An 18094-nucleotide genomic window follows, 5' to 3' on the forward strand; every position below is an offset into this window, starting at 1 on the left:
GAAGTTTAAAAAGTAACTCTTTATATAAATTAATAATATCAGTAAGCCTGTAGCAGATAACTGACGTCAATATAAAAATAAGATGTTCGATAAATAAAATAATCATAAGCTTTTTGACAAAAGCAGTGTAAAGATGTTTAAGTCAGTGATAATTTTTGTTTTCCTCATCATTTCAACAGGTAATTTTATTGCTATTATTTATTATTATGGAAAAGATCGGAACACGTCAGAATATCTAAGCGAGTTATTTATTATTTATTTTAGCAGTAATTATAATTATTAAGAATTTATTTTGGGTAATTACGATAAATATGAATTTTCTGAAAACTTTACAATGAAAGAAAATGTTGAAATATCCAAAAGTGCACACCTCAATCGCTCATTTTAATTTTTTTTTATTATGAATTTTTATTCAACTTATAAATTATCAATTTGATTTTTAACTTCCCGCTAAGAAAATCGACGATTTTCGAAAAATTCGGAAGTTATTGGTTTCACCCCGATTTGCCAGAAATCGAAATTTCATCAGATGTCGACGTTCTGAGGTCGTAGGAAGCTATTCTGACTAATTTCGCGATGATATCCGAGTGTATGTATGTATGTATGTATGTATGTATGTATGTATGTATATGTGTGTGTGTGTGTGTGTGTGTGTGTGTGTGTGTGTGTGTGTGTGTGTGTGAGTAGTTGATGGAGAGAAAGAATGAAATAAATAATAACAACAGTAAAAATAAAAATGTTAGCCAAATTTTTCGTGAATGATCAGTTTTACGTTTTTAATTAATTGCAATTAAACTAAAAGGATTTAGATAATGATTTTCCATAAGGTTTTTGAGATAGAAAATACAAAAATAAGAAAAAAAAAGTTAGCCCGATTAATTATATCTATCAAGAGTTATCGTGTTTACAAAGTTTCATACGTAACAATTGACAGCACTGGTTTCTTGAGTTAAAATAATTAATTATAAATTAATAAAATAACGATTCGAATTAACGTTATGTTCAAGTTGGTCATTGATAAATTCTCTGTATGCAAGTATACAATTCGACCTATTTTGGTGTAGTTAAAAGAGTGTTGAAATATTTTTGTGAGTAAAATAGTCGGAAAAAAACCGTTCATATAAAAATTTCGCGCTTAAGGTGTGCAAAATTTATATTGTAAAGAAATTTTTTCTATATCCTGTCGTGCTCTGGGCTTCCCCCTATTTATCAATTTCAATTTTTCCTTTCTAAAATTCTAACTTTAATAAAAATTAATTATATTGTTACAGTTGTAATACCAACATCTTCAACGTGTACTCAGTACACTGATCGACTTTACGATACACACCAGCCATCAAATAGTAATAATAATAATTTGGCACCTTATTTAGTTAGTATAAGATTAAATGATGTCCATATTTGCAGTGGTGCAATAATTACACCAGAGGACATTTTAACGTCAGGACAGTGTGTCTATCCTATAGTAGATTCTAAAACTCATGAATTGGTTTCAATTCACCTTGGGAGTACAAATCGTTATAAAAACGGCTCAATATATTACATTTCATCTATTAAAGTGAAGGAATCATTTTCAGCGAAACGTGGTCAAGTGCCAATATTTGATATTGCAACAATTCGTCTTTCGGAACGTATTATTTTTCATGAGACTCGTAATCAAGCTTGCATAGGTGAAAGAAACACTGAAAAATCTACGATAATTAATCAGCAAGCGGTTGTCGCCGAGTGGATTGATAACAAATTCGAGACATTGAATAATTTACAGTTAACTAATTGGACTATTATATCGGATGAAGAGTGTGATAATTATTATTCATTTATGGGTAAAGTGACAAATGATGCAAAGATTTGTGCAGTCAATATGGATAGAGATGGTGATGTGAATATGTGTCCTGGTGATTTAGGAAATCCTTTGATTGTCGATGGTAAACTTGTAGGTTATAAAATGTGGCGAATGGGTTGTAATTTTCCTGAAGCACCGGTTATTTTTCGATTAATTCTTCATACTTACTATTATGATTGGATGAAAAATAATATTCACGGGAATTTATGCTAGTTTAGCTATAATAACTATTTGAAGAGTAACAATAAAAAATAAATTTTTATAATCAAGAAAGAAATTTCATTCAATTTTATATTATATTTTAGATGTTAAGTACGATGTGCTGAATAAATTTTTAAACCTAAGTAATTATTGTACATTTTTTTTTATCGATATTAAAACAACTATAATCTATGTCGTCATTGTAAAACCAAGTGTGTTATAAGTGTATTATTTTAACACATATTAAATGTATTCCATGTTTAAGGCCGTAAGCAAAACTACAGTTTTTTGTAGTCACTTAAAACACGTTTTACGGTGTGTTAAATATCTATAGATTGCTTATAATGTTTCAATGTTATTTGGGAAGTCTGTTAATATCGACTACACACTTGACTTTTGAATGATTACAATTCTGAGAAGTTTCAATTCAAATGACTCTTTAGACTTATAATTACCCGTTAAATCGTCAAAAATTGATTTAAAATAATTGTTTCGTTAAAAATTATTAGCCCACTTTACAATTTTTTAGTAAAACATTACACTGAAAAAAAAAATTTGCTATCATAACAAAAATCAAGACTACGCAGCTATTTGTTATGATAACAAAACTATCTTGGTTAACGCAACGAAGTGACATTTGTTGTGGTAAGTAAAGTGAAGTTGCTGTTGTAACAAATGATATGTGTTGAGGAAAAATTTTTCGAACACGCATAGAATTCTGTGCTTTAATTAGGTGAACAATATCATTAAGAATTTATCACGAGTTTTTTATTTTTGACATAAATTGTGTTTGTAAATTATGGTTAAAATATTAAACGCTATTTATTTTGAAAATTATACCAATATGTCTAAGTATAGCTAAGGGCGCCTTGAAGAAGTGATTTTTTTGACTCAAGAGAATATATCAAGAAGCGATTATATCTTAGGTGAAGTAAAATTTTCCCGAGTCAAAATATTTTTCTTATCTTAGGAATTTCTTTCTGTTCTAAAACAACTCAGTTCTATCTGAAAGATTTCTGGTTCCAGTAAACTTTTTTTTCCATCTAGTACATTGCTAAGGTTGATAGTCTGTATTGGACATAGTAGTGAACGTGATGCTTGGCCGAATTTGGACAGACAGTTATTTTCCAGATAACAATTGTGAACAAAGTTTTTTGAGTTACGTTCTTACTTATTTACTAATTCTTGCAAAATTAGTAATTCTTAATGATATTGTTCACCTAATTACAACACAAAATTCTATACGTACACTGTTAAAAGTATTTATTTGAGCCAAATAAGGTTTATTAATAGTTAATAAATGATTTATTAAATGAGATTTATTTGAGCCAAATAAGATATTTTTAAATAATAGTTAATGAATGGCTTATTTGAATAGAAATAAATGACACATGAAGTTAAGGTTATAACCTTGAATGGAATGAGTGTGATTAATCAATTGTTAGTAAAAATTTATTATAATATTTCATTTTTTTATATCTTTTGTATAATAATTTTTATCCTCAATAAACATTAATTGTGTGTATTATTTTCTTTAAAAAAATAAAATAAAACAGTCCTATAAATTATTTGTCATAACCTTACTTAATTAACTTCATGTGTCATTTCTTTCTATTCAAATAAGCCATTTATTAACTATTAAGAAATGGCTTATTTGGCCCAAATAAATCTCATTCAATAAATCATTTATTAACTATTAATAAATATTTATTTGGCTCAAATAAATACTTCTAACAGTGTGTTGTCCGTCTCCAAAGTCTAAATTGATCCTCAAAAACCTCATTGAGAACTTTGAGGCTTAAATCCGAATTTGTTTTTTAACTCGGGAAAGATAACACTTTGGATTCTGGAAGGGGAAAATACTTATTTTCAGTGAATATTAAAGTTTCATAGAATATATGCATATGTGGGAATCCCATTATTTGTAAGAGAGTGCAAAATACAAAAAGTAGAGTGGGATTAACCTAAGAAAAAGTTATCCGAGTTAAGGTCATAGAGATAACCATCGACACGCGTAACAAATCGTATTGCTTCTTAGCAGTTTATTTTTGTTTTCACTGCCGGATATCAATGAATATTTTATTTAAAGGAAGTCAGATAATCTGCAACAGATAATTAATGTGACGACATATAAAAAGAAAATTTTCAGCGAAAATACATAATCATAAGCTTTTTAATAGAAGCAACATAGAGATGTTTAAGTCAGTGATTGTGTTTGTTCTCTTCGGAATTTTAAGTGGTAATTTTATTATTATTTATTGTTATTGAGAAAATTTGAAGACGTTGGAATACCTGCTAATACTCTTTTAGAATGAATTAGTGAAAATTACTGACAATCGGTAAATATTCCCTGATTTAATCAGTGATATACCTGTGACTATTTCTCTGTGAATTTTCAGTATACACAGAAAAAAAAAAAATAGGTGCTGCAACAGGATTTTCCCTGTGGGATAAATAGAATAAGGAACTAGTTTCATGTACTAATTTTTCTGTCCGTATAATGAAATTTCAAAATTTGAAAAAAATGCAAAGTAAATGGAAAATGCAAACGAACAAAAAAATTAGTACATGAAACTCGTTCCTTATCCTATTCATTCCACAGGAAAAATCCTGTTGTGGCAACAGGATTTTGTCCTGTTGCTCCCACATGACTGCATCCTGTTGCAGCACCTATTTTTTTTTTCCGTGTATAGCTATAAGAATTTATCGGATTTTTTAAGCAGGGGATTGTCAGTTTTTTTCACTGATCATCAGTACTTTTCAGTTTTAAGCTCCAGGTTTATATCGCTCAAAAAATGAATCAGTGAAAAATACTAATCAACGAATAGTTAATCGCACAAATAGTCCCAAGTTTATATCACTGGTTGAATCATCAGTAATGTACTTGCAACTATTGCTTACCAAAAATTTACTAATTATTAGCATTTTTCACTGATTATCAGTATTTTTCACTGGTCATCAGTAATTTTCACTGATAATCAGTACTTGTATTGTTACAGTTGTAATTTCAACATCTTCACAGTGTATACAGTACACTGATCGACTTTACCATATACAACAGCCATCAAATAGTGATTATTATAATAATTACAGTAGTCAATTGGCACCTTATTTAGTTAGTATAAGATTAAATAATGTCCATATTTGCAGTGGTGTAATAATTACCGAGTGGGACATTCTAACATCAGCACAATGTATCTATTATCCTTCTGCTATAAACGGATCAACTTATGAAATGCTTTCAATTTACCTTGGGAGTACAAATCGTTATAGAAATGGCTCAATATATTACATTTCATCTGTTAAAGTGAAGGACTCTTTTTCAGCGCAACGTGGTCAACTGCCAATATTTGATATTGCAACAATTCGTCTTTCGGAACGTATTATTTTTCATGAGACTCGTAATCAAGCTTGCATAGGTGAAAGAAACACTAAAAAATCTACGATAATTAATCAGCAAGCGGTTGTCGCCGAGTGGATTGATAACAAATTCGAGACATTGAATAATTTACAGTTAACTAATTGGACTATTATATCGAATGAAGATTGTGACAATTATTATTCATTTATGGGTAAAGTGACAGGTCCTGCAAAGATTTGTGCAGTCAATATGGATAGAGATGGTGATGTGAATATGTGTCCTGGTGATTTAGGAAATCCTTTGATTGTCGATGGTAATCTTGTTGGTTTTAAATTGTGGCGAATGGGTTGTAATTTTCCTGAAGCACCGGTTATTTTTCGATTTATTCTTTATACCGAGTATTATGATTGGATGAAAGATAATATTCTCGGGAGTTTATGCTAGTTTAGCTATAATATCTATTTGAAGAGTAGGGGGGGGGGCAAAGTGGGCCCCTTAAGAAAAATGATTATAATATATCATAAATTTTTTTTACGTGTTTACTTTTTTTTAGACCCGTGATACCTATTTTCACTTCATTATGCTGCGTCCGTTAAAGTTGAAAAATCGAAAATTAGGGGCAAAGTGGGCCCTCCAAAACAATTCGGATTCGATATTAAAACGACGGAGAAGACAATCAAAGGAAAGGGAAAAGGAAAAAGCAAATCAAAACAATCGGTGGATGATACGGCTTGTATTTTTTGTGGCAAATTATACTCAGAATCTTTAGAGCCATGGATTCAATGTGGCCAATGTAAAAATTGGGCCCATGATTCATGTGCTGGTGTTCATAACAAAGTTGTGCGAAGCTACGCGTGTGATATTTGCAAATAACTATAAAACAATTGTATTTGAATGATATAAATAGTATATTACGCTACAAGGGAAGAAAGTTGAAATTCATTATGCCACACAGGGCAGGGCTTTTAACTATCTTATGGTGTATACGATTTTTCTTTATACCTGGTCGAAAATACGTTTATTAATTACATTTTTAAATACTATAAACAATACAACCACGTTCTGCCTTCAGCTGACAGGTCGGCCATGTTTTTTTTATTTGCTCCCTATCGACGCGCCTCTTTCGGACATACATAAAACTTTAATTTTTTTCTGTCTCTCTTTTTTTTTTTGTTGCGTTTTTGATGCCTGTCCCGCGACATTTGAAAGCATGAGCAAAGCGAGTGCGTCTGGTCGGCGGGGGCAGGCATCAAAAACAAAACAAAAAAAAAGACATAGGAAAAGGGGGGCAAAAGGGGGTAGGGTAGGCAAAACGGGGTACCCCAAAAATTTTATAAAAAAAAATTTTATTTTTTAAATGGTTTTTAAACATTCCAAAATCACTTCTGTAAATATAATTAAGCGTTTCTTTGAATTTTTTTTGGTAAACTTTTTCAAAAATCAATTGTCAGTTGAAAAATATTAATGACGTTTGTTTTATGATAAAAACTATTAAAAATTTGTTTTCTTCTTTGTCTCCAATAAACATGTAAAATATAATTTTTCTTCATGTAAATTACTTACAAAAAAATTCAACTTAATCAAATTCATTTAAAATCCAGGAATTTTTTTTTTTTCACTTTTTTTAGGGGGTACCCCACTTTGCCCGCAAAAATGAAAAATTTTTTTTTTAACGGTATCTGAAAATTTCTTCTATTTACTTTGAATATCATTAAAAAAAAAAGATTTAGCGTATTTAAGTCCTCGAAAACTTGATATTTCCTTAAGTACCCCCTTTTGCCCCTCCCTCCCCTAATTATACTTATAAAAAATAATTATTTTTTCTCGAAAGAAATAAATTTATACCCATGAACAAGATTTTTTTTTCCTGCCAATAAAAAATATATAAATAAATACATAAAATTTCAATAATTAACTTCACTTCTGCATAAAAATCTTTTATCTCCTCATCCTCGTCCATAGATTCATCCGATGAAACTTTTTCATTCATCTTATTATTGTAATTACACTGTTTAATTAAAATATTACATTTGTGAATTGAAAACAAAAATTTATTTAGAACTAGAAAAAATTACTTGCTGCATGAAATTATTTCTTGACCAAAAAAATCTTTTCTCGCTCCAAGACAATTTTTGTATTAAATTGATAATGCATAAAATTTCTTGGTGCAAATTAAAATTTTTTGCGGCAAGAAATCCTTTTTTTCTGCGTATTTTATCAATTTAATATTGATATTTAGGCAGTCACGTAGTGACTGTAGGTTGCTCATTAAATATAAATCTAAAAAGAAATTATTATCATTAATAAATTGATAATTGTATTAAGATAAATACATTGTAAATTAAAAAACAGAAATTTTGTAAGCATATACCCTGAAGTAGGGAAGATAAGCGTACATGTACGGTTATTTATGACAGTATATGTATAATCAAATTAAGACGAGTCGATTCCCTGAAGTGAAGGTTACCCGGGTTATACTATTACGTACATAATTATTAACAAATTATGGTATAGAAACAACGTAAAAAATTGCATTTCATTGTTCTTGGCATGAAATTTTTATTTTCTTTCCAATAGACCCATGAATATTTTATTTAAAGGATGCAGGATTTTTATATGGATGAAAATATTTATTGTGCCAATAGATTGTCTGAAGACTTCGTCGACAGAATTATTTTAAAAAATATATTGGTATCAGTAATATATGAGTTTGATAAAATTTTATGAAGTAAGAAGTCATTAATATAAGACTAAATCTTGACAGTTATTAATATTTAGTATATATTTCTCAATATGAAGTTTAAAAAATAACTCTTTATATAAATTCATAATATCAGTAAACCTGTACCAGATAACTGACGTCAATATAAAAAGATGCTCGGTAAAAGAAAATATTCATAAGCTTTTTGAAAGAAACAGCGTGAAGATGTTTAAGTCGGTAATCGTTTTCGTTCTCTTCATCATTTCGACAGGTAATTTGATTGTTATTACTTATTATTGTGGAAAAGATTGGAACACGTCGGATTATCTAAGCGAGTTATTTATTGTTTATTTAGCAATAATTATAATACTATGCAAGGAAAGGAAATTCGCGGAGTAAATACAGATTAAATCCGGACACGGAAAAAAGAGCAGTTGAAAAAAATTACAGTTTCTACTGTAAAAATAGGCTTTCGGGGCAAAAATCTTTAGATATTAAAACTTAAACTGTAATTTTAGAAATTTGTTATAGGGGAGGGTGGGGCAGAGCGGCCCCCCTAAGCCAATTATTATTTTTTGTGGCTTTCAACCATAAGATCACTTTACTTTTGTCCTATTTCGAACAAATTTATGGACATTTTGCCAAAATTCTGAAAAATTTTTTTTTTTTTGTGGGGCAGAGCGGCCCCCCTTCAAAAAGTGATAGAAAAATTTTTTTTTTCGTTTTTTTTTTTTTTAAATTGTTTTCATCATTAAGAATGTATTTCTTTCTCTTGACAACTATTTTTGGTTTTATATTACTCGAAAAAAATTTTTTAAAGCGTAAAAAATCGTTCACTCTCGATTACCTTAATTACTAATTGTTATTTAATAAAAAAAAAAATCAATTCTATAATTTTACTTTATTTCAAAAATTTATCAACTAAAAAAAAAAATTTAATTTTTATAAATTTTTAGTGACCAAATTTGCCTCTTACATAGAGAAACGGCCGAAAAATATGAAAAAATGATTTTTTCGGAAGTTTTGGCTGGTCCATTTTGCCCCAGGTGTTATGCGTAGGGCTAGAAATGTGGAATTATAATAATTTTTTTTTTAATTTGACGATAAAAATATGAAAAAATCACTTTTTCAAAATTTTGGGCTTGTCCATTTTGCCCCAAATGTCATGCGTAGGGGTAAAAATGCGCAAACATATCAAATTTATAGTAATTAGTCGAAAAAAAAAAAATTTTTTTTTTGGTCAAAGTTTCAGGGGGGCCGCTCTGCCCCACCCTCCCCTAGTTATAAAATTAATACAATTTGAAGCAGTAAATTTTACAGTTTAAAATGTAATTTTAGTTAAATAAATCTTCAAAGTATTATTTACTTTTTATTTTGAATTCTTGCTTTATTTAAAAATTAATAGTTGATAGGTGAAACTGTAAAAATTAAGATTTATTGGTGATGTATTTTTTGCTTTCTGAAATGATTCCTCTTATTTATTCATAATATAAAAATAAAAATTACAGTTTCGGATAGCAACTTTTAAATTTTAGTCGGTAGGTTTTACAGTTTGAAAACTTTATTTTTCAATATTTAATATTTCGCTTTTTAGCATCTCACTCACGTTAAGACAGTGACCATAAGTCGAATAGCGTCAGGGAGGCATCTTGCCCATAGCTCGAGTAACAAACGGCTACAAACAAATTTGAACTTGTGCTTTGTGCTTCTGTTTTATAGACAGTTCTTTATTAGATGTGAATGCGTCAAGTCATAAATTTTATGTGATTTTTTGAATTATTAAATAAAAGTTTATATCGTGAAAATTGATTTTTAATTGGTGGTTTTGTGGTACTATTCATCTACAATAGTTGATATTACTGATTAATATATAGATGAAGAAGCTCAATGTAAGAGGAAACTAAAAAATTATAGTAAGGAAAATTTGCCTTGTATTGTAGCTTTACAACATCAAGTACGTCAATATTAATATTTTTCGTCATATTCGGACAATATTTATGAACCGGACATGAGATTTGCTGATTCTGTCACTTCTATTGAAGGTTATGAATATTTATTAACACAATTAAATCCGATAATAACTAAAAAACAAAAATTATTGTACTATAGATATTAAAATTTTTATTATATAGATTTAAGAGAAAAAAAGAAATATTACTTTATATAATTGTAAATTTTTTAATCTTAAACTATAGTTATCATTATTTTAAATATCGAATTTCGAAAAAAAAAGAATCTCTTTTGTCGAATGAAACTGTAAAGATAGTAGTTTATATTTCATATGTTAGTAATTTTGAAGTATAAATTCAAGCAAAAAAAATACTTTTTACTATATGAAACTGTAATAATAAAATTTTTTTGTCTTAGGAAATAAAATTTGAAGAATTTGTAGAAAAAATTACAGTGTGAGATTGTAATTTTTAGAAAACAATTTAAAATTATAAAATCTGTTTACTATAGAGAACTGGACAATATCGAGTGTGAAACTGTAATATTTGTTATGCCTGGATAAAAGTGTAATTTTTACAGTTTCAAAGTCGCAGCGCTTTACTACTATACGAAACTGTAATAAAGATATGAGATCAATTTTTCAACTGCTCTTTTTCCGTGGAGTGAATGCGGAGTGAACAAATTTTTAATTATTCACCCCTCGGAGTGAAATTCTCCCCGAAGGAGAGTTTTCGCGTGGATAATTTTTTATTAATTTAATCCCTCCGGAGTAAAATTCACTCCGGAGAGGAGTTTTAAAAATATTATTAATAAAAAATAACTCCATTAAATAAAATCGAAGTAAAAACTCGTGTATTACATTACGGATTAGCTGATACACGTACTCACCCACACACGTACACTTACACACACACGCACACACCCGAACACACACGCACACATTCGCACAAACACGCTCTCATACACTCGCACGCGCACTCACGCACGCACACACAATCGCACACACACACACACTGTTTAACAGTTTAATATAAATTCATTTAAATGTTAAAACTTCTGACCAGAGTGAATTGGGAGTGAAATAAAATCCGCGTCACGCCAAGATCACTCTGCTAAAAAAAAACTCGTAATTTACTCCGCATGCGATTTTTTTCAAACCCCGGAACTCTGAGTGGCGGCGTAAATTCGGATTGAAATTAAATCCGGATTCACTCCCAATTTTTTACAGTGTAAGCAATTTATTTTGGGTAATTACAATAAATATAAATTTTATGAAAACTTTACAATAAAAAAAATTTATATTTTCAATTAATTTTTTTTATATCTTGTCGTGCTCTAGACTTTTCTATTTGTCCATTTAAATTTGTCCTGTTTAATATTTTAACTTAAATAAATAATTATATTGTTACAGTTATAATTCCAAAACCTTCAAAATGTATACAGTACACTGATCGACTTTACCATACACAACAGCCATCAAATAGTGATTATAATAATAATTACAATAATCAATTGGCACCTTATTTAGTTAGTATAAGATTAAATAATGTCCATATTTGCAGTGGTGTAATAATTACCGAGTGGGACATTCTAACATCAGCACAGTGTATCTATTATCCTTCTGTTATAAACGGATCAACTTATCAAATGCTTTCAATTTATCTTGGAAGTACAAACCGTTATAGTAATGGCTCAATATATTACATTTCCTCTATTAAAGTGAAGGAGTCATTTTCAGCGCAACGTGGTCAACTGCCAATATTTGATATTGCAACAATTCGTCTTTCGGAACGAATTATTTTTCATGAGACTCGTAATCAAGCTTGCATAGGTGAAAGAAACACTAAAAAATCTACGATAATTAATCAGCAAGCGGTTGTCGGCGGGTGGATTGATAACAAATTCGAGACATTGAATAATTTACAGTTAACTAATTGGACTATCATATCGGATGAAGATTGTGATAATTATTATTCATTTATGGATAAAGTGACAAATGATGCAAAGATTTGTGCAGTCAATATGGATAGAGATGGTGATGTGAATATGTGTCCTGGCGATTTAGGAAATCCTTTGATTGTCGATGGTAAACTTGTAGGTTATAAAATGTGGCGAATGGGTTGTAATTTTCCTGAAGCACCGGTTATTTTTCGATTTATTCTTCATACCGAGTATTATGATTGGATGAAAGAAAACATTCACGGAAGTTTATGCTAGTTTAGCTATAATATCTATTTGAAGAGTAGGGGAGGGGGGAGGGCAAAGTGGGCCCCGTAAGAGAAATAATTATAATATATCATTAATGTTTTTTACGCGTTGACTTCTTCGCCTTCTTGCCTGCGACAAGTAAATTTGCGTGCGACAAGTTTTCACTCACTTCGTTCGTGCGCTCAACTTAGCTCTCGTGGGCAATCGACAACTTACCGCACTAGTTGCACGATATAGGGGAGGGTGGGGCAGAGCGGCCCCCCTGAAATTTTGATCAAAAAAAAAATTTTTTTTTTTTCGACTAATTACTTTAAATACGATATGTTTGCGCATTTTTACCCCTACGCGTGACATTTTGGGCAAAATGGACAAGCCCAAAATTTTGAAAAAGTGATTTTTTCATATTTTTATCGTCAAATAAAAAACAATTATTATAAATCACATTTCTAGCCCTACGCATAACACCTGGGGCAAAATGGACCAGCCGAAACTTCCGAAAAAATTATTTTTTCATATTTTTCGGCCGTTTCTCTATGTAAGAGGCAAATTTGGTCACTAAAAATTTATAATGATTAAATTTTTTTTTTTAGTTGATAAATTTTTGAAATAAAGTAAAATTATAGAACTGATTTTTTTTTTATTAAATAACAATTAGTAATTAAGGTAATCGAGAGTGAACGATTTTTTACGCTTTAAAAAATTTTTTTCGAGCAATATAAAACCAAAAATAGTTGTCAAGAGAAAGAAATACATTCTTAATGATGAAAACAATTTAAAAAAAAAAAAAAACGAAAAAAAAAAATTTGTTTATCACTTTTTGAAGGGGGGCCGCTCTGCCCCACAAAAAAAAAAAAAAATTTTTCAGAATTTTGGCAAAATGTCCATAAATTTGTTCGAAATAGGACAAAAGTAAAGCTATCTTATGGTTGAAAGCCACAAAAAATAATAATTGGCTTAGGGGGGCCGCTCTGCCCCACCCTTCCCTACTATTAACTTTCTTAATAAATTATATTTAATAAACAGTTTTGGTGGTCTATTTTAGCCTTCATTATAGAAGAAATTTCGATAAGCTTATTATCCGTCCGAATTTATTGACGTATAGAAAAATTTGAGGGGCCCACTTTGCCCCCAAATTTTTTTGAAGTTTCAAAAATTTCAAGGGACCCACTTTGCCCCCTCCCCTCCCTTCTTTCCCTATCAATAAAAAAAGAAGTTTTTATTGTCAAGAAAGAAATTTCATTCAATTTTATATTATAATTTTGATGTTAAGTACGATGTGCCGAATAAATTTTTGCAACTAATTAATTTTTGTACATTTTGTTTCTTATTAAAATTAAAACAACTTTAATCTACTATCATCATTCTAAAACCAAGTGTGTTATAAATGTATTATTTCAACACACATTAAATTTATTCCATGTTTAAGGCCATAAGCAAAACTATTGTTTATTGTAGTCACTTAAGACATCGCGTCCCTAATGCCAAAAAGGCATATATGCTGTATATAGATCTACCATAAAGCTAAAAAGGCATATAATTTTTTTTTTTTTTGCTCAATCGTTTAGAAATGATTTGAAATGAATATTTTGATAATAAAAAAAATTAAAACCGAAAAGGCCTAAAAATATACATAAGCCTTTTTGCTTTTAGGCACAATGATCATTAATGCCAAAAAGGCATATAAAAAAAAAAGAATATTACCATGAAGTTAAACCCGTGAATTCAAATTTAAATATACTAAGGGCACAAATTAAAGTAAAAAAAAATTTCGAAATGTTTCAGTGAGTTTTGAGTAACTGTATTTATGTGAATAATGGTCGTATCGTGAATTAAAAAAAAAAAACAAAATATTTTGAAGCTCGACGATTCTAATTTTCAGATTTTTCGGTGAAAACTTTTTATGAGCCGCTTATTGCTTTAGAATCACGAAATAGATCAAAAAAAAAAATTTTTAATATTAATGCAAAAATGGCCTATAACAGCAAGCATATGCCTTTTTGGCATTAATTTCATTTTTCATTTTAATTTTTGTTAATAAATATTTAATTGAACCAATTCGTTGATTTCATTGATTTTTTATTTATACGCCTTTTTGGCATTAGCTAAAAAATTAAAAATAAAATTAATGCCAAAAAGGCACATGCTCGCTATTATAGGCCATTTTGGCGTTAAAATTTTAATTTTTGTTTTTTGATCAATTTCGTCACTCTGAAGCGATAGGTGAATTAAAAAAAAAAAATGATATGCCTTTTTGGTATTAGGGACGCGACATGTTTCATTGTGTGTTAAATATCTATAGATTGCTTATGGCGTCTCAATGTGATTTGACAAGCCTGTTAATACCGACTACACATATCTAAGTCAGTCAAATTTTTTGAAAATTCATCACTTTCATTATAACAAATATTTTTATAATTTCAATGATTTTATTTTTGGCTTTATCTATACTCCGTAAAAAAAAAAAAAACTAATCAATTTGAAGTTCTGGGAGTCCCTGGATCGTTAACTAGTTAATAAAATTTTAATTAAAAATATTTTTAACGTGAGTACATCACCTTAATGATTCTTTGTTCGTTCGATTTAAAAAATATCATTAAAAAACAATAAAGCTTATTTTTTTAAAACGCACTAATGTATTTTTATATTAATTTTTGTCATCCATATATCATATAAACGCTATATATAAGATAATGTATAACAATATTTCTGTACATTGATCAGTAAATTTCATTAGTAAATCATCACGATGGAGTTACAAGCTGTGTCAATTTTGTTACTTGCAATAGCAACTGGTAAATATAATATACGTTAATTATTTTAATCTGTATTTTAAATCATAAATAATTTTTTTTTTTGGTCAAAATATCGAAATGGTCGTACTATTCTCTGTGACCAACGTGATATTTTTTTACACGGAAAAAAATGATGCTCAAAATTTTAATAGTTTGTAGTTTATTTTTGATTTAAAATTAGTATATTTGTATACTAGTATCAAACCAGGATCATTATATATTACAAAATGGCTATTATTTATATTAAAATTTACACATAGAAGAGCAAAATTTGTAATTTTGTATATTAAAATTGATATGAAAAAGAATCGATGAATTGGTATCTACAGTTATTTATTACTATTCAAATAAACATAGAAAAATTAAAAAAATTTGCCACTTATTCGATTTATGTAGGGGAGACCGGGGTGCTTTGGCCCCCTGGGGCACGAAGGCACCCCTCAAAAATTAAAAAAAAAATTTTTTTTGATTTCCGTCAAGTTATGACCCCAACAATGTTTTTATCACATTTTAAGTCAATATGTGATATGTGAGATAAAATGGACCACTCGAAAAAAAAATTGTAACGAAAAAATTATTTTTTTTTCTTTCCGTCAAGTTAATTTTTTTTGTTTCAAGTGGTCCATTTTTCCCTACATATCACATATTGACTTTAAATATAATAAAACCATTATAGAGGTCATAACTTGACGGAAAATGAAAACAAAATTTTTTTTTTCGTCACAATTTTTTTTTAGTGGTCCATATTACCCCACATATCACATATTGACCTAAAATGTGATAAAAACATTATAGAGGTCATTCCTTGACGGAAAACAAAAACAAAATTTTTTTTTTTCGATTTTTTGCATAATTTCGACTGATTCTTCCGAAATAGACGGAGTATAAACGAATTTCATGGTCAAAAGCCACAAGAAGAAAAAAGGGGCCTTCGTGCCCCGGTCTCCCCTATATAATAAATTAATTTATAGTAACGAATAAATAACATTTTATATTAATTATTAATGGGATAGAATTTATAAAATAAGAGTTAAAAGTTTTCGGTATTTTAATGAGCAAAAAATTAGTATCTAATATACTAATTTTTCTTTTTATGATTTACCACTTATTCGATTTATGTATATTGTAAATTAATTTATAATGATGAATAAATGATATTTCAAGCTAATAATTAATCAGTGATATCGAATTTATAAAATAAAAGTTAGTAACTTTTGCAATTTTTTGGCTGGAAAAATCAGTATTTAAGATTCCAATTCGTAATTTGACCAATCATTACTTTTTAATAGATGTATGCCATAAATTAATTAATTTTCACTAATAAGTCACGTATTTATATACCTAAAAGTAATAATATTTACTTACTTTTTGAAATAATTGGTAGTAGTTTTTAGGAATCTACAAAAATTAGTAAACTACTTTGCATTAAGTACATAATAGTACTAACTATTGATAACATATTCCACTTTTTATTATTATTTATTAAATTTTAATATTCTGTTTTTTCCGTGTACAGAAACTATATATAAACATTTACAAAAAAAAATTATTTTTTCGTAACAAAGTAGTCTTTCATTTTCCCCAACACTTCCCTACATTAATAAAATAAATAATATCCTCAGAAGTATTTTTAACAAAACTAAATTTACAGCTGTGTCATCAAAAAATCTAAATTTCATACCAAATACAATTGAAAGAAACTTATTGACTATCGAAGAAGCGCCTTGGCAAGTCAGTATTCAAACCCACGGTGTCCATTTCTGCGGCGGAGCAATTCTGAATGAAGAGTGGATCATTACATCAGCACAATGTATTATCGACAACACAGTTTCTACATCAGTAAAAATACACGCGGGCAGTTCAAATCGTTATTACAATGGTTCTACTCACTCAATAAACAGGCAAATAAGACACGGATCCTTTAAATTTAATGAATGTAAAATTCCAATTTATGATATCGGATTAATAAAATTACAAGATAAATTAATTTTTGACGAAACACGTCAGCCGATTAAATTGAGCCGCGGTAATTTAATACCAGATAAGAAACGAGTTGAAGTAACGGCTTGGAATGATTATTTTAACGACGATAGGTTTTCAGTTTATATTGAGAAAAATGATTGGGAAATTATTTCTGAAACTGACTGTGGAAGTTATTATTATTTTTTGAACAAAATTCCTCCTGGTGTCATGTGTGGGGTTAATACTAATAATCTTGTAAATAATCCTTGCATTGTTAATGAAGTTGGTGACCCCATGATTGTTAATGGCTATTTAGTTGGTATAAAATCTTGGAAACCAGATTGTTACATTTTCCCTGACGCGCCAGCGCTATATACAAATATTACTTCTCATTTAGATTGGATTAAAAGTACCACTGGAATAATACCAATGGAAAAAAAATTACTGCCAGTAAGTAATCAGTAGTTTTCTTTATTGTAAAAAAATTCAATGTTTTGTTATTGTTAAAATTTTTGTAAAAGTGTAACAATAAAGTACTATGATGATTAATTAATTTTATCCAATGTTTAATTAATTGACATTTATTCATTAACTTTTAATATTACAGAAGCAAACTGAAGATGACTACTATCAGGTCATAAGATTTTGACCCTAAATTTGAAATATGAATAATTTGCGTTCAAAAAATCGCATTAGAATGTGACATATAAATATAGTTCAATAAATTGAAGTTTCCCTGATTAAAGAAAATGATTTACTCAATGATAAATGTACATCTATATAGTATTAAAACTGAATTATTTCAAATTGTTTGGAAGTTTTTTTTTTTAAATCAGGGTCTCTTCTACTCCTATCCGAAATTTTATTAGCCTTAAAATCTTTTTACCCGCGCGGAAAAAAAAATATTGCTCCTCGAACGATTTAAAGTATAGTAACTCTTTGATCGTTACCACAACAATACGTATGCTTATGGTAACAATTGGCAGGGTGTGGAGTATAGGGTGGGGACAATCGAATCGATTGTAGCGCCTGCAGTGGACGAAATACGCATTAAATCGCACTTGTCTTGTGAATAG

At 29.0% G+C, this 18094-nt stretch overlaps 3 protein-coding genes across 4 annotated transcripts; all 3 read left to right on the top strand.

Moving 5' to 3' along the window:
* Positions 1-98: 98 nt before the first annotated feature.
* On the top strand, positions 99-3465 carry LOC130668047 (trypsin-like). Its single transcript, XM_057470041.1, has 2 exons — positions 99-179; positions 1272-3465. The coding sequence occupies exons 1-2, from the start codon at positions 134-136 to the stop codon at positions 2054-2056; spliced, it is 831 nt and encodes a 276-aa protein (XP_057326024.1). The 5' UTR covers positions 99-133; the 3' UTR covers positions 2057-3465.
* Positions 3466-5279: 1814 nt separating this feature from the next.
* Positions 5280-5849, top strand: LOC130662907 (hypodermin-B-like). Its single transcript, XM_057461871.1, has one exon. The coding sequence runs from the start codon at positions 5280-5282 to the stop codon at positions 5847-5849; it is 570 nt and encodes a 189-aa protein (XP_057317854.1).
* Positions 5850-7522: 1673 nt separating this feature from the next.
* LOC130672173 (hypodermin-B-like) lies at positions 7523-17757 on the top strand. Of its 2 annotated transcripts, XM_057476551.1 has the most exons (4): positions 7523-8377; positions 11468-15056; positions 16708-17468; positions 17626-17757. In XM_057476551.1, exons 2-4 carry the CDS (start codon positions 15011-15013, stop codon positions 17665-17667), a joined length of 849 nt encoding a protein of 282 aa, XP_057332534.1. In that variant the 5' UTR covers positions 7523-8377; positions 11468-15010; the 3' UTR covers positions 17668-17757. The 2 variants fall into 2 exon arrangements, with proteins under 2 accessions (XP_057332534.1, XP_057332527.1); XM_057476544.1 differs by lacking the exons at positions 16708-17468; positions 17626-17757 and having other exon boundaries at positions 8288-8377; positions 11468-14896.
* Positions 17758-18094: the final 337 nt, after the last annotated feature.

Source organism: Microplitis mediator, chromosome 1 (genome assembly GCF_029852145.1).
Source record: "Microplitis mediator isolate UGA2020A chromosome 1, iyMicMedi2.1, whole genome shotgun sequence".
In the NCBI taxonomy this organism is placed as follows: Eukaryota; Metazoa; Arthropoda; class Insecta; order Hymenoptera; family Braconidae; genus Microplitis; species Microplitis mediator.

What these genes read in the sequence shown, in the direction of transcription:
- LOC130668047 (XM_057470041.1), top strand. Translation starts at nt 134, where the DNA reads ATGTTTAAGTCAGTGATAATTTTTGTTTTCCTCATCATTTCAACAG. An exon ending in TTTCCTCATCATTTCAACAG is followed by an intron (nt 180 to 1,271) that starts GTAATTTTATTG and finishes ATATTGTTACAG; the next exon opens with TTGTAATACCAACATCTTCA.
- LOC130662907 (XM_057461871.1), top strand. Translation starts at nt 5,280, where the DNA reads ATGCTTTCAATTTACCTTGGGAGTACAAATCGTTATAGAAATGGCTCA.
- LOC130672173 (XM_057476544.1), top strand. Translation starts at nt 8,332, where the DNA reads ATGTTTAAGTCGGTAATCGTTTTCGTTCTCTTCATCATTTCGACAG. An exon ending in TCTCTTCATCATTTCGACAG is followed by an intron (nt 8,378 to 11,467) that starts GTAATTTGATTG and finishes ATATTGTTACAG; the next exon opens with TTATAATTCCAAAACCTTCA.